The sequence below is a fragment of the Malania oleifera genome, chromosome 4, assembly GCF_029873635.1.
Source record: "Malania oleifera isolate guangnan ecotype guangnan chromosome 4, ASM2987363v1, whole genome shotgun sequence".
Lineage (NCBI taxonomy): Eukaryota > Viridiplantae > Streptophyta > Magnoliopsida > Santalales > Ximeniaceae > Malania > Malania oleifera.
Genome location: NC_080420.1, coordinates 95,978,707 through 95,992,469, shown reverse-complemented (window position 1 = coordinate 95,992,469; position 13,763 = coordinate 95,978,707). Strand labels below are relative to the sequence as shown.

At 36.3% G+C, this 13,763-nt stretch overlaps 1 protein-coding gene across 1 annotated transcript in view; it reads left to right on the top strand.

The window, feature by feature from the left end:
• The window catches only part of LOC131153368 (uncharacterized), a 47,532-nt gene that overhangs the window by 17,226 nt on the left and 16,543 nt on the right, over positions 1-13,763 (top strand). The window contains exon 7 of the mRNA XM_058105638.1: positions 2,715-2,841. Coding sequence (XP_057961621.1) covers positions 2,715-2,841 — 127 coding nt within the window. The remainder of the gene's footprint in view (positions 1-2,714; positions 2,842-13,763) is intronic.

Genomic DNA, 13,763 nt, shown 5'->3' with positions numbered 1-13,763 from the left:
CATTGGAGGTGGTGTTGTATATGTTAATTCCTTAAGCAGACAAGATGAGTCAAAAACATACCATCCCGAATCTCATCCAAAAGCAACTAAAAGATGTAGTACATATAATTAAAACAGGTTGAGTAAAATGGAGGAGTACGTCATGCGTGTTGTGTCATCATAGAATACCCCTAAAATTAAAAGCAAAGTTTATAATATGGCTGTGAGACCGCCTATGCTTTATGGTTCATAATATTGGGCAACTAAGAAACATGTGCAAAAAGTAAAAGTTGTTGAAATGCGAATTTAAGGTGAATGAGTGGTATAACATTAAAAGATAAAATAAGAAACAAGCATATATGCAATAATTTAGGCATAGCACTGATCAAAGAGAAGATAAGGGAGAGGTGGCTTAGATGGTTTGGGCATTTGAAACACGGGCTTAGTAGAGCACCTCTGAGGAGGAGTAATTTATTATTTTTGGCATGAAAAGGGGTAGGGGTAGACCTAAAATAACTTGGAATGAGATAGTAAGGATTTAATAGCCCTTAATCTAACAAAGGAAAATGCTCTCAATCAGGGGAATTGGCGGAAAAGGATTCATGCAGACAACCCCACCTAGTAGGACTTAAGACTTGTTGTTGTTGTTGTTGTACCTTTTCAACATTATTCACTATTGCCACAACCTGACTCCATGGCCGTTGACCTTGCTGCAAATCATAGACCATATCTACGGCCCCCTGATGCAGACCCCTAACCACTTCACGAGATTCATTCCCAAAACTTCGAAACCCTACATCTTTAGATCTGCTAGGAACAAAAACCGAGTACTTCTCATGTTTCCACCCCAGCCGTAACTTTAGAAATTTCCCCACCTTTGCTAGATGAATCTTCAACCAATATTGTACACTGCCCAACACACCGTACGAAATCCTCTCCCCAATCGATTGAGAATAGACAACCCATCAGAAAACCATTTCATGGCATCTAAAGGAAACCTTACTCACTTGTTGCGATTCTGATTGTGTTCGAGCACAAACATATACAACTTCTCCCCCACTTTATCTAACCTCAGATAGAAGATCTTTCCCTTCGATCCGAGTCAAATGCTTGCGCAAATTACTGTCATTTTCTAACCATTCCATGATGCAATACAAAGTGACAGAGAGAAGATGGTTTTGCAAGAGAGTATTCCATGAAAAATGTTTTGTTGGTAGACTCAGTTTTATTAAAAGCACCTTGACAAATCTTTCGATTTATTTCATGTCACTCCTCCCACTCCTAGCTTTTGTTATTAAGAGACTGGAAGGAACTCAAAGGAAGTTCCCATGGGGAGCTTGGGGGTAGAATTCAAGTTACACTTGGTCAAATTGGGCATCATGAAACAACCTATTTGTTCAAGAGGCTTGGGTTTAAAGTCTCTGCACATCTTCAATAAAGCACTTCTTGGGAAATGCTTGTGGAGATTCATGATTGAGAAAGACCATCTTTGGTGGGAAATCATTACCATGAAATATGGGCTTGAGCATAATGAGTGGATCTCTTGGGCTGGCAAAGCTGCAGAGGGATCACATGGTGTAGGCATGTGGAAATACATCATGAAAGGCTGGAAATGACTTCTTTTTTCCCCCTTTTTTTTGATTCCAAGTGGCAAATGGTGACAACATTTATTTTTGGCATGACGTGTGGAGTGATCAGGAGGCTCTTAGTGTTTTATTTCCAGCCATTTACAACTTGGCTTCTGATACAGATGCCCGCATAAGTCAACACCTTGAAACATCAAATCAGAGTTTTTTTTTGGAACATCCCTGTCCATAGAAATGTGGAAGAATGGGAACCACAATAGCTCTCCAATTTCTACGATAATATTTACAAGTTCTAGAATCAGAACACTCTAAATCTTCATGTTTGGACCTTAGACAAGAAGGGGGTCTTCACTATCAGATCCTTCAACAAGAAACTTTTTCCTTTAGATTTAAACACTCACTCCCCTTGCTGTTGTAGGACAAGAAGGAAGACTTTGGAAGATTCTTGTTGGAGATTAGTGGAGAAGATTAGACAAGTGTTGTTGTGTTTAACTAATTAGTTTATCATGTATGTTTAGTTTAATTAGCATAAGATTATGTGTATTTAGGGGCTTATTTGTAATTTTTGTGTCTTTTGGGGTTTGTTTTTAGTTTCATGTAATTTTAGGGGTATATGTGTAATTTAATTTATTAGAGGCTTTCTTGTAAATAGTGTTTGAAAGCCATGTAGTAGGCAGTTGTTGATGAATTTGAATTGAGAAGTTAATGTGAGATTTCCCCATTGTATCTCCTCTCTCCTCTCCTATCCTCTCCTCTTTTCCTCCTTCTTCTTCTTCTTCTTCTTCCCCTCTTCCCCCTTCTATCTCTTATGGCTGCAGATTATTGATGCTGCCCGCTGCATCAATTGCTATTTAAAAAAAAAAAAAAACTAAAATGCAGCCCTGTACCATGAGACATGCAAATAGCGTGCAACACAATTAAATCATTTGTATCAGAACTGATTATTGATGCTTAGTGAAGAAAGCTTACATTGATCTGAGTTTTTTCTTAATAAAGTTGTGTTTTCCGCCCTCAAAATTAGGACAATTTTGCAACCATTTTGCTACTTGATAAACATTAGAATGAGGGATAAGATGAAACCCAAAGAAAATATGACTTTGTCATAATGCAATTTTGCTTCATGAATATTGTTTTATATTTGTCTGGTAGGATCAAGAATGATGATAAGTTGATTCAAGCAGAGGGTGTGGAGTCCCTTTCAGAATCTGAGCTTCGGCACGCCTGTAGAGATCGAGGCCTACTTGGGCTTCTTTCAGTTGAGGAAATGCGGCAACAGGTTTTTGATCAATCATATGTGTTTCTTATCTATTTTTTCACTGTTCAATAGGAAAGCTTGGATGATTGTGGTTGGAATTGAAACTATATTTATTTAAATCAACAAAAAATTAAAAAAATAATATATTTGATAATGTCATTTCTTAGGATATTCCCAGTTATTTATTTGTGTGAGCACAATAATCTTGGTTCTAAGATTTTCTTTATCCTTGTAAAAAAAATGAATTTAACTTGTGTTTTGCAAATGTTCTCAAGTTATACTTGTATTTTTATAGAAAAAGAAATTTTATCATCAGAGAAAGATACCTGAGGACGATACATCCTCCTAAAAGAATGAAAAATGGAAAGAACAGAGCAACAACAATAAGAAAGGGGGGGAAAAAACACACACACAACACAAATATCCACCCTATAAAACTATCTAATCCCATTGGAAGACAGTAAAAGTAATTCCCTTGGGGCACCTTGCATGGCTATGGACATCATGATCCTCTAGAGAAGCAAGTTCCAAAACCCCACTCCTTGCTCTTCCTGCTGTTTCTTGCCCAGCTAGGGTTGCACAACTTTTTGCATGTTGTAGTGGGTTGAAGAATGAAAGCAGTTTTTCTCTTAATAATTTTTGGGGGCAAAAGTCACTGACATCCCTGAGGTTTGGCAAAAAGATGCAGACCTCCCATGAGATTTCAAAAGTTTCACAAACCTCCCTCGAGGTTTGGCAAAAATATGCAAGCTTCCCTTCAGGTTCCAAAAATCCCACTGCCCTCCTTGTTTGGCCAAAAGACGCAAACATCCCCCGATATTTGCAAAATGGCAAGCTGGGGAGGGGGTATAAGTGTCCCAAAAATCAAATGTTAAATGGGTTTTGTGGGATTTTTGAAACCTCAAGGGAGGTATGCGTCTTTTTGTCAATCTTTGTAGGTGGTCTATGAGATTTTTGAAATCTAAAGGGAGGTCTGCGTTGTTTTGCCAAACCTGAGCTCAGTGCCTTTTGCCCTGATTTTAATGAAAGAAGTTCGTGATTGGGTCGTGGTTCAGGAAGGTAGAGAACTGCAACTTTATTGTTGTCAAAGGATCTAGGAGAAGAAATTTCAAGCTTGTGAAGAGAAGTCAAGTTTGTTTGAGTTAGATCTTGGTACACTAAGATCTTTAGATCTATAACTATCTAAGGGAATTTGAGAAGATCTTTATCAATCACCTAAAAAAATTTGGCCATATTGGTTTGCTCGTGCCACTATTAGGCAAGGACTAAATTTTGATACTGATGGAAATATCGAGTGTCTCAATTTACTTAAATTTTGCAAATTTTCAATTTAGATTGAAACTTCTATTCATTGGAAACAATAGAAACTTGTAATTAATTTTGGAAATTGTCAATGAATTTGTTTTGAAATTTTAAATATGTTATTATGAATAATTTAGAAACTGTTGGAAGAGAATACGCTATTTTAGTAATTAGGTTGTGTTAACAGGGTATTTTTGTCCTCAAGATTGTATTGTTATTAATCTATATATATAAAAGAGTGGATGTTAATTCGTGTTATTGGTTTCCTAGTCCTTCCCACGTGCTGGTTTTTTTTTACCAGATTGCCACTGCAAGCTTCCACCGCTCTCCTCTGCTCCCTTGCTCTTTCACCCCCAGCAACCAGTAGACCCCTTGGTGCATTGAGGAGGCCATGGCAGCAGGGATGGTCATCCTCTTGGGTTCGACGAGGGCGGTGATGGCCATGGCAGTAGTGGAGACGGTGAGGCCAGCGAATGGCACATCTGGCGGTTGGGTTGGCAAAGGGATTCTGGAGAGTGGAGACGGCATTCTCACTGCTGGTGGCGGTGCTGCAGGACTTGCTGGAGGAGCACTGCCGCATTCTGGTGGAGCAGGGTGTGCCTGATCCATGAAATTGAGCCTGTGTACCTGCCAGAGGGTCAGAAGATAACGAGATGCTGCTTTGTCCTGTAGATCTGGGATTATTGATGGCCGAAAGGGGGCTCATGCATTCATTTTCTCTAAATTTTCTCTCACAGCAATATTGCAGTTGCATTACTGATCTGTTTGTTGTGTTTTGGATTTTTTATCGGGATTTTCTTTGACTCATTACATATTATTTATTGTACATTAGATCTCTAGTTTTCTTCTTGTGATGATTACATTTTTCCACAGCTATTATATTTCTTATTGTACACTACTTTTAACTTATATTTTTTTTAAGTAGCTTTCTTTTGTTCTAAATTTTGATTTTTTGAACTTATTTGTTTTGAGATTAGGGTTTATCAAACCCAGCATTGTAAATTGAGTTAGGACTGATCACGAAATTCATAACTTTAAGTGGTTTTGTGATTTTGTTTTTCTAATTAAGGAATAACTAAAAAAAAGTAGAGCCTTTCTTTTGAACAATCTTAAATTAAGTTTGTCAAGTTAAAATGATCTCCTTTGAAGATAATTAGTCAATCTTTAGCTACCCAACAAACGGTCTTCAAAAGATCATCCATAAATCATCGCAAAGTTAAACCTTTCGCAAGAAAGCAAGAACCACTCCAACAAAAGAGAAGCAATTCTTAATCTTTAATGTTATTGGTTGAAAATTGTTGATATTTTAAAAATATTTACTTTATAAGAAAATTTAGGCCCTATTTAGAATTTGAAATTAATGAAAGGAAATGAAAATTTGAAATAATCTACTTTTTCATATCTGGTTATATATATATATATATAGATATAGCAAATTAACGAACAAAATTTTTATTTTGCACATCATTAGCATTTGATTTATCTTTATTTTTTTTAATCACATTTTAACAAATTTTTAATTTTAGTAATATTAAATGTTAAGAGAAAATATACTGAAAACTGATTTTTATTCTTATTTTCCTTTTCTTTCCCCTATTCCAAATAAAATCCTTGATCTGAACGGACCCTTACCTATGTTTGGGAGCATGAAGTTTGGACCTTGGATTTGGATTTATGTGGATTCAAACAAAACATAGCATAACATTGCATTGTTTTTTTTTTTTTGTTTTTGTTTTTGTTTTTTTTTTTAAATTCATACAAATCCAAATCCAAGAAATCCGTACTCCTGAACATTACCTTAAGGTAGTCCAGTTGAACAAGTAGAAAACTTGAACTAACTTTGTTATACAAGTTTTCCTTTCTACCTCTAGCGAATTTTTTTTCAGTTTAGGTTGCTTCTATATAAGGCAATGTTGTTCAATACATTATCCTTCCTACAACTACAATAATTAAGTTTTGTTATGCTATATAACCTTACATTTGGGAACATGCAATTTGGACCTTAGATTTGGATTTGTGCGGATTAAGGATTTAGATAAAATGTAATACAAAATTGTATTGAGATTCTTCCAAATTCACACAAATCCAAATCCAAGTCTCGAAATCCATGCTTCCAAACACTACCTAAGTGTTTTCAACTAAGTTATCTAAATTGTATTAGCACTCCTAACCTTTCAATATGCTTATAGTTATGCTTAAACTCAAATTGTCATTTTTTTATTCAGTATTCTTACATATGACTAATTGAGGCATGTTCCTTCATCTAATGAATTGAGAAAATATCATATAGTTATGCCTTCTTAAAATATACATATGTATATTAGATAAATTAGAAAAAAAAGTTGAATCTTGGTTCTTATGTTGTTATCAATAATAATTCAATTGCATATAAATAATGAAAGTAAATCTAACAAATCATATACACCTTTATGTACTATAATTCAATCACGATAATTGTGTCAAATAATGCATTTTAATATTATTTATTTATGTCTATCTAAAGAAGCTCAACATTGCATAAGAATATATATACTTATATATGTGTATATTAATTTCATATAAATTGTATTTAAATGAAGATGGGCACGTGCATAGTACATGGCTCCAATAGTAATATATAAGAGGGCAGACCTGGAGCTTTTTTAGACTCCAGGAAACTGCTGCCCAGTTTTTCCTTCTCTTCTCTTCTTCTCCTCTTCTCTTGTCTTCTCCATCTCTAACTTTACAACTTAGTATCAGAGCATTGATCTCCTTCAAATCTGATTTATCTGTATTGAGTTTCGTACTCTGTTTTTCTTTTTTTTTTATCCTACCCTAATCAGTCCTGAAAATTGATTTTCTGGTTGGTTTGAGAGTCATTTAAGGACGCCCTTCCTCTTGGTTAGGTTGTGCAGCATTCTTGGTAGGAAACTCTGTTTTCATGGTGATTTGTTGATGTGAAGTTACATTCAGTTTCTCGTATGCCGCCGTTACTGTTCCTCTGTCCCACGGGCTGCTATCAGTTGTACTCTGGTTATGGTTTTCTGATGATGCTGTTTTGATGCTGTGTCTCTGTGTTTGATTGGTTACAATCTTGTATTGATTTCTGGTTGGTTTTGATTGGTGTTTAAAGACTTATTTTCTGCATTCATTTCCAGTTGCTGCCAGTCATAATGCCTGTTGCTGCTGCCAGGTTGTTTATTAAATACCTGCAGTAGTTTGTTTGGGTCTGCCCTGTACTTTGTGGTTAAGTAATTCCTCCTAAGGTATTGGAAACTCAGTTCTATGGTCATAGTTGCCTCTTGAAGTTCTGGATTTTGGAAGCTCTAAAGTGTTGTAAGTTCTGGTTTTTCTTTAGGTCCTGAAAGTGCTGTTTTGTGCTAGTGTGTGCTGTCTCATTTCTTCTCAAGATCCTTCTCGTGATAATTCAGCCAAGGATATTGCCTCTAACTATAGTAGGGGAAGAGGACGAGAGCGAGGTTTGGATGTGGTCATGGCAGTGATTGTGTATTAGGACAAGGAACTCGATGTAGCAATTTTTTCATTTGCATGCATTGTGATAAGGAAAATCATACCCTGTAGGGATCTCCTTGGGAAACCAGCTTGGGCCAATAAGTCTCTTGCCAAGGGCAAATCTACTATTGATGCTCACCTGCCCACTCCATTGGAGAGTTGAATACATGCGAGAGGAGTTTGACAATCTTTTTTTTCATGGTTCAAAAACTCCAAACTCAATTTTTTACATCCAGTGGGCCTATTCAGGTACAATTGGGCTTCTTGCCTCTTCATCCTCCTCACCTTGGGTTTTAGATTCTGGTGCCTTCCCCCATATGATAGGTAGTTCTAATTTGTTTGAGCCCTTGAACCCTACTACTTTACACTCTAAGGTTACTCTTGCTGATGGTTTGGTTACATTGATTTCTGGTTCTGGCAACATTTTGTCAATTCCATCTATTCCTCTTTCGTCTATGTTATATGTGCTTAAATTTCTCTCGAACCTGCTATTAGTTGATCAATTAACTAAGTCTCATAATTGATCTGTGACCTTTCCTTCTCATTGTTTTGTTTAGGATTTCCGGAAGAAGACAAGAATTGGTGGAGGGCTTGAGAAGGATGGCTTATACTATTTCAATGGTGGTCATGGTGGGTCCAATTCTTGTCGTATGACTTATGGTGTTTCTCTTGATTGGTGGCATCCTCGTATGAGTCATCCATCCCTTCAAAAACTACAAGAAGTTTGTCCTATGTTCAAGTCTATTTCTCATTTTGAGTCTTTCTCATGTCAGTTGGGAAAGCATAGTAGGACATCTTTTCCATCTGGAATCGAACCTTGTAGTCAATCATTGTTTTCTCTTATTCATTCAAATATTTGGGTCTCTGTCAAGTCAAGAATTTGATTGGTCATCAATATTTTGTGTCCTTTGTGGATTTTTTTCCCTTATGACCTGGATCTATTTGTTAAAAGATAGTTCTGAGTTTTTGTATGTATTTACTCGATTCTACTAGGAAGTAAAAACTTAGTTTGGCAATTGTATTCAAAATTTTGGATCTAATAACGCACTTGAATTTGTTCAAAATGAGCATCAACCTTTTTTCTTGGCAAAAGGGGATTATTCATCAAACGTCCTATATACATACCCTTCAGCAAAGTGGACTAGCTGACGAAAAAATAGATATTTACTTGGCATAGCACAGTCTCTACTCCTTCATATGCATATTCTAGAAACCTTTTAGACTAATGCTCTTCTTACAACCTGATTTTTGCTCAAAAAACGCCCTCAAGTGTTCTAGGGGGACAAATTCCCTTCTCCATCATGTACTTGAAAACATCCATTTTCTCTATTGTGCCTTGTGTCTTTGAGTGTACATGTTTTGTTCATGTTCCACTTACTGGTCAAGACAAGTTCTCTCCTTGTGCTGTTAAATGCGTCTTTGTTGGGTACTCAAAAACTCAGAAAGGATATAGATTTTTATAAACCCCACACTCATAGAAAATATATTAGTGTCGATGTCACCTTTTTTGAGGGGACACCTTATTTCTTTAGCGCTGGGTCGTCTTTGAATGAATCTAGTTTGATTTCTTTAATGATTTATGGTCCTCCCTTCTGTGTTGATCCTCCAATTCCTATCCTTAATGCTCTGAGAAATCTTCTGCTCCTCTTCCAAATTGATTAGCTATTGATCCAAAGAAACAATTAAGGGTTTATGAATGGCGGAAAGCAAGCACAGACATCACTACCACCATGTAGGTGCCTCCTTTTCTCATCATTTTTTCGACTTCTGGTTTTGGAGAACCATCTTAGTATCACTTGGATTTGCCCCTTGCTCACCGGAAAGGTACTTGAACATGTGCTCAGCAGTCCTTAGTTGCTTATCCTTTTGCTTATTATGTTTCAATTCTTCACTTTCCTAGTCCTATGTTCCCTCTTGTGTTGTCTATTTCTTTGATTTATATCCATTCCTCGCATGTTGAAGCACTTTCCAACTCTATGTGGAAGCATGCAATGGATGTAGAAAAAGGGATGCCTTGACCACTCAGAGGACATGAAATTTGGTGAATCTTCCTTCATGGTAAGGAGTTGGTTAGGTGTGGTTGGGTCTATATCACCATATATCTTCCTGATAACTCTATTAAATGGCTTAAGCCTTGATTGATTGCCAAGTGGTATGCCAAAACATATGATATTGATTATTTTGGGACATTCTCTCCTATTTCTTGACTAAATTCTGTTCGTCTGTTGATTTCATTGGCAGTTAATTTTGATTGGCCCTTGTACCAGTTGGATGAGAAGAATGCCTTATTGTATGGGGATTTGCAGGAAGAGGTACACATGGAACAACCTCCTAAGCATGTTGTTCAAGGGGAAAATGATGATGTATGTTGGTTGCATAAGGCCATTCATGGTCTTATGCTGTCTCCTTGAGCCTGATTTGACAAATTTAGTGTTGTAGTCTCTGCATCTGGATTTATCCAGTGCTACTTTGGTCATTTGGTTTTGTCCACAAAAAGGAGGCCGGTGTGGTACTTCTAGTAGTTTATGTTGATGATATCATCATCATTGCAGATGTTAAGCAATGGCTTCAAGAAAAATTTCAAATCAAGGACTTGGGTAAGCTGTGTTATTTTCTTAGTGTTGAGATTGTACGGTTTATGGAAGGGTTGAATCAATCTCAGCAAAGATATATGTTGGACTTGCTAAGTGAGACGTGTTTGTTGGGAGTTAAACTAGTTGATACTCCTATGGATCCCAATGTGGAGTTGTCCAGACTAGACTTTAAAGACAAACGTCAATATGGGCAGTTGGTTGGTAAGTTGATCTAGTTGATTGTCACTAAACCTGACATATCTTTTGCAGTGGGGGTTGTGAGTCAGTTTATGGAAAATCTCAACAAACCACATTGGGATGTTGTTTGTAGGATTTTGGGCTATCTCAAAGGCTCTTCTGGCAAAGGTTTGTAAAAATTGTGAGATCAATATGGATATGTTTCTGACTATAGTGATGGTTTAGAGGACTAATCATATGTGCATCCATCCCCTTTGGAAGGATTGGAGGGGGTCTCTATATTTGAAAATGACGATTTGGTTAATGAGCTGCAGCGCAAGGATCGTGTTTTACCAACACCAGTGGAAGAGATTTTGGGGAAGGATATTGAAGTTCAAGATCTCATGGATAAATTGGATTTAAAGTGTTGTGATCCTGGGGAAAATGAAGTGCGTCTTGATGGATGTAAACATAGAGCTAAAAAAGGTCAAAAGGAGTCGGCTAACTCGAAGAGTTAGGTGAACTATGAAGGAAAAAGGATTGAAGTGGGGGTTCCTTGTTTAGTTGTTAATTTTTCATTTTATTTTTTATTTTTTTTATTTTTTCATTTTATTTTATTTTTTTATTATTTTTTAATTTTTTGGGGATGAACTTCTTGTCCTCTTTCATTGTAATTTCTCTTTCTCTATCTAATATACCTTTTATTATCAAAGAAAGAAAAAACAAAAACTGTGAGATCATGGGCTATTATGATGCAGATTGGGCCGGCTTTGTTTATACTATGCATTTGTAGGAGGTAATGTTGATACTTAACATGGTAAGAAGCTAACTACTATAGCAAGATCTAGTGCGCAATCAAAATACTGAGCTATGGCTCATACTGTGAGTGAGCTTCTGTGGTTGAAGTCTCTAATGTTATGGATGGGGTTTCTACAACAAAGGCAATAGATATGTTTTGTGATAATCAAGCTGCCATTTATGGTGCTAGTAATCCAGTATTTCATTAGAGGACGAAGCACATAGAAGTTAAGGATGTAAATGGAGTGGATTTGGAGCGAGAAGGGCAGAACCCAAATCCACCCTGCCAAGAATTACCCGCCCTACCTATTGCCTTGAGTTCATATCAGGGCATTATTTTTGTCCCCATCACAGCCTCATTAGCGGATCCGCCTCCCACCAGGAACTTGAATCTACCCTCCCAACTATTAAAAAAAATGCAAAATTTTGAAAAGAAAAGCAATTCATGTTTTTATATTATTAAAATAACTGAACTTACCATAATTTTAATATAATCATAGATAACACAATCTTTTAATATAAAAATAATGCATTTAGAAGCTATGAATAATTGAATGAAAATACTATATCTATACAAATGTATATAGACACTAATGCATACACACACACAGAGATATATATATATATATATATATATATATGTTTATTAATTTGTATTTGGAGCAAATTTGGGGTGGGTTTTGATTAAGAGGAGCAGTATTTGGGCCATATAGCAGATTCAGAGTGGGAAATACGTTTTCCACTTATTGCTCGAATCTGCCTCAGGTCACAAAATTCATCCCAACTACCTCAAATTCATCATGATCACTTACTCTTCACTGCTGGTGCTCTGGTAACTTAAACCTGACCTTTGCTATTGGTTAGATTTTTTTGACATGTGATTTGTTTATTTTTTTTATGAGATTTTGTTTCTTGTGTATATCTTTTTTTCTATCCTTGAACTGGCACCCCCTTGGTGCCCTTCAATGCGACTCTTCACTTAAAAAGAGTTCCCTTGAAAGAACCAGTTGGTTAAGCCCATAAAGATAAATTTATTCTTGGATTCTAACCTAAAGCAACTGATGAGAAAGAGCTCAGCCCTTGAAAGATCAAGTGTTTCTATCCAACCAAATACCCAAATCACCACAAGACTGCATAACTCCGCAATCTTAGCATCTTTCCTCCTTCAAAATCTCTGAAAGAAATGCTTGTAAAAGTGCCTTCAAAAACCACGTGGATCCTCTCCCCCAAGGCCCACCCAAAAAAGAAGGAAAAGGTAGGGGTGGAAATAGCTTTTTGGATTTTGAGCAAAAAATAAATAAATAAGAAGGCTTCTATAATAAAGAAAAATGGAATTGTTCTTGGGAGAATGGGGACTTCAGAAAACATGAGTTTTTGTGTGGAAAATGGTTTTGAATTCTTTTGCAAACCTTGACAAAGATAAGCCATTATTCCTAAGTCACCTAATCAAAGAGGTAGGACCATAGGAACCTTGGTCACCCTTCTAACTTTGGTTAACCTCAAACAATAGGAGCTTTCTTGGGTTGCACAGGCCACTATTCCCTTTATGAATAATAGGAATCCATAGTGATAAGAAATCCCATGGGGCCGATACTAATAATTGGAATCCATAAAGTTTCAAAGGAGTTGCTATGTTTTTGTTTTTAAAGAAATTTTTTAAAAAAAAAAAAACTAAATGTTTTACTTCAAGGTTATGAAAGGCATCGTGTGGAAGACTAGGGTTCAAGAATTAAGTTATGGATTGAGAAGGTCAACGCATCCTGTTAGGAATGCATTAAGTACCTCATTCTGCCCTTGCGGTATTCTTTTTAGCAAAACGGCAACAAAGAGACCTTTTAACCAATTTTAATGTACTGATGATAATTGACTTCAAACATATAAAATGAACACCTCAATGAAAACTATTTTTTGCATACAAAGAGTTGCTATCAAGATTAGCCTTTTGTTTTGGGGACCAGTTTGACCACCCCTAAGTCTACTTGGAGGACTTAGGTTTTGTAACGACCTGCTTAACAATCATATTTTTTTTTTCCTTTTATAATAAAACCAATATAGTAAATCCAGCAGATCATAGTCAACCTGAACCTGTGGGTACCAGTGATACATCAGAAAATAGCATGGAAGCCTAAGCAACAGGAAACATAAAATCATACACATCATGTAATACCATGTACCCAACATCACTCATCACAATACTAGAGTTACTACATCCATTGTATTTATATATACACAATACACAGCCCAAGAAAAATGTCCTAGGGTCACTTCTCAAAAGTCCATCTGACCCTTTCAAAGTACTTACCCTTTAGAAAGGGCAGATCAGCAATAACTACCTCAGCGGAGCTTTATCCGCTCTCCTATCAGGGGCTCCTGAAATGATCATATAATTTGGGGTGAGACACCTCTCAGTAAGGGAAGATAAACTAATACCATTGTGTAGCAACATGAGTTTTCCGTATTATACATAAATCATATATACACATATTTAGTAAACTGTTATATCATATTTGGGAAAACATATATCATCATAACATGGCAGAACATACTGCATTTTCATAAATATAATTCATCTCATCTGATAATAATACAAAAACAACCCTG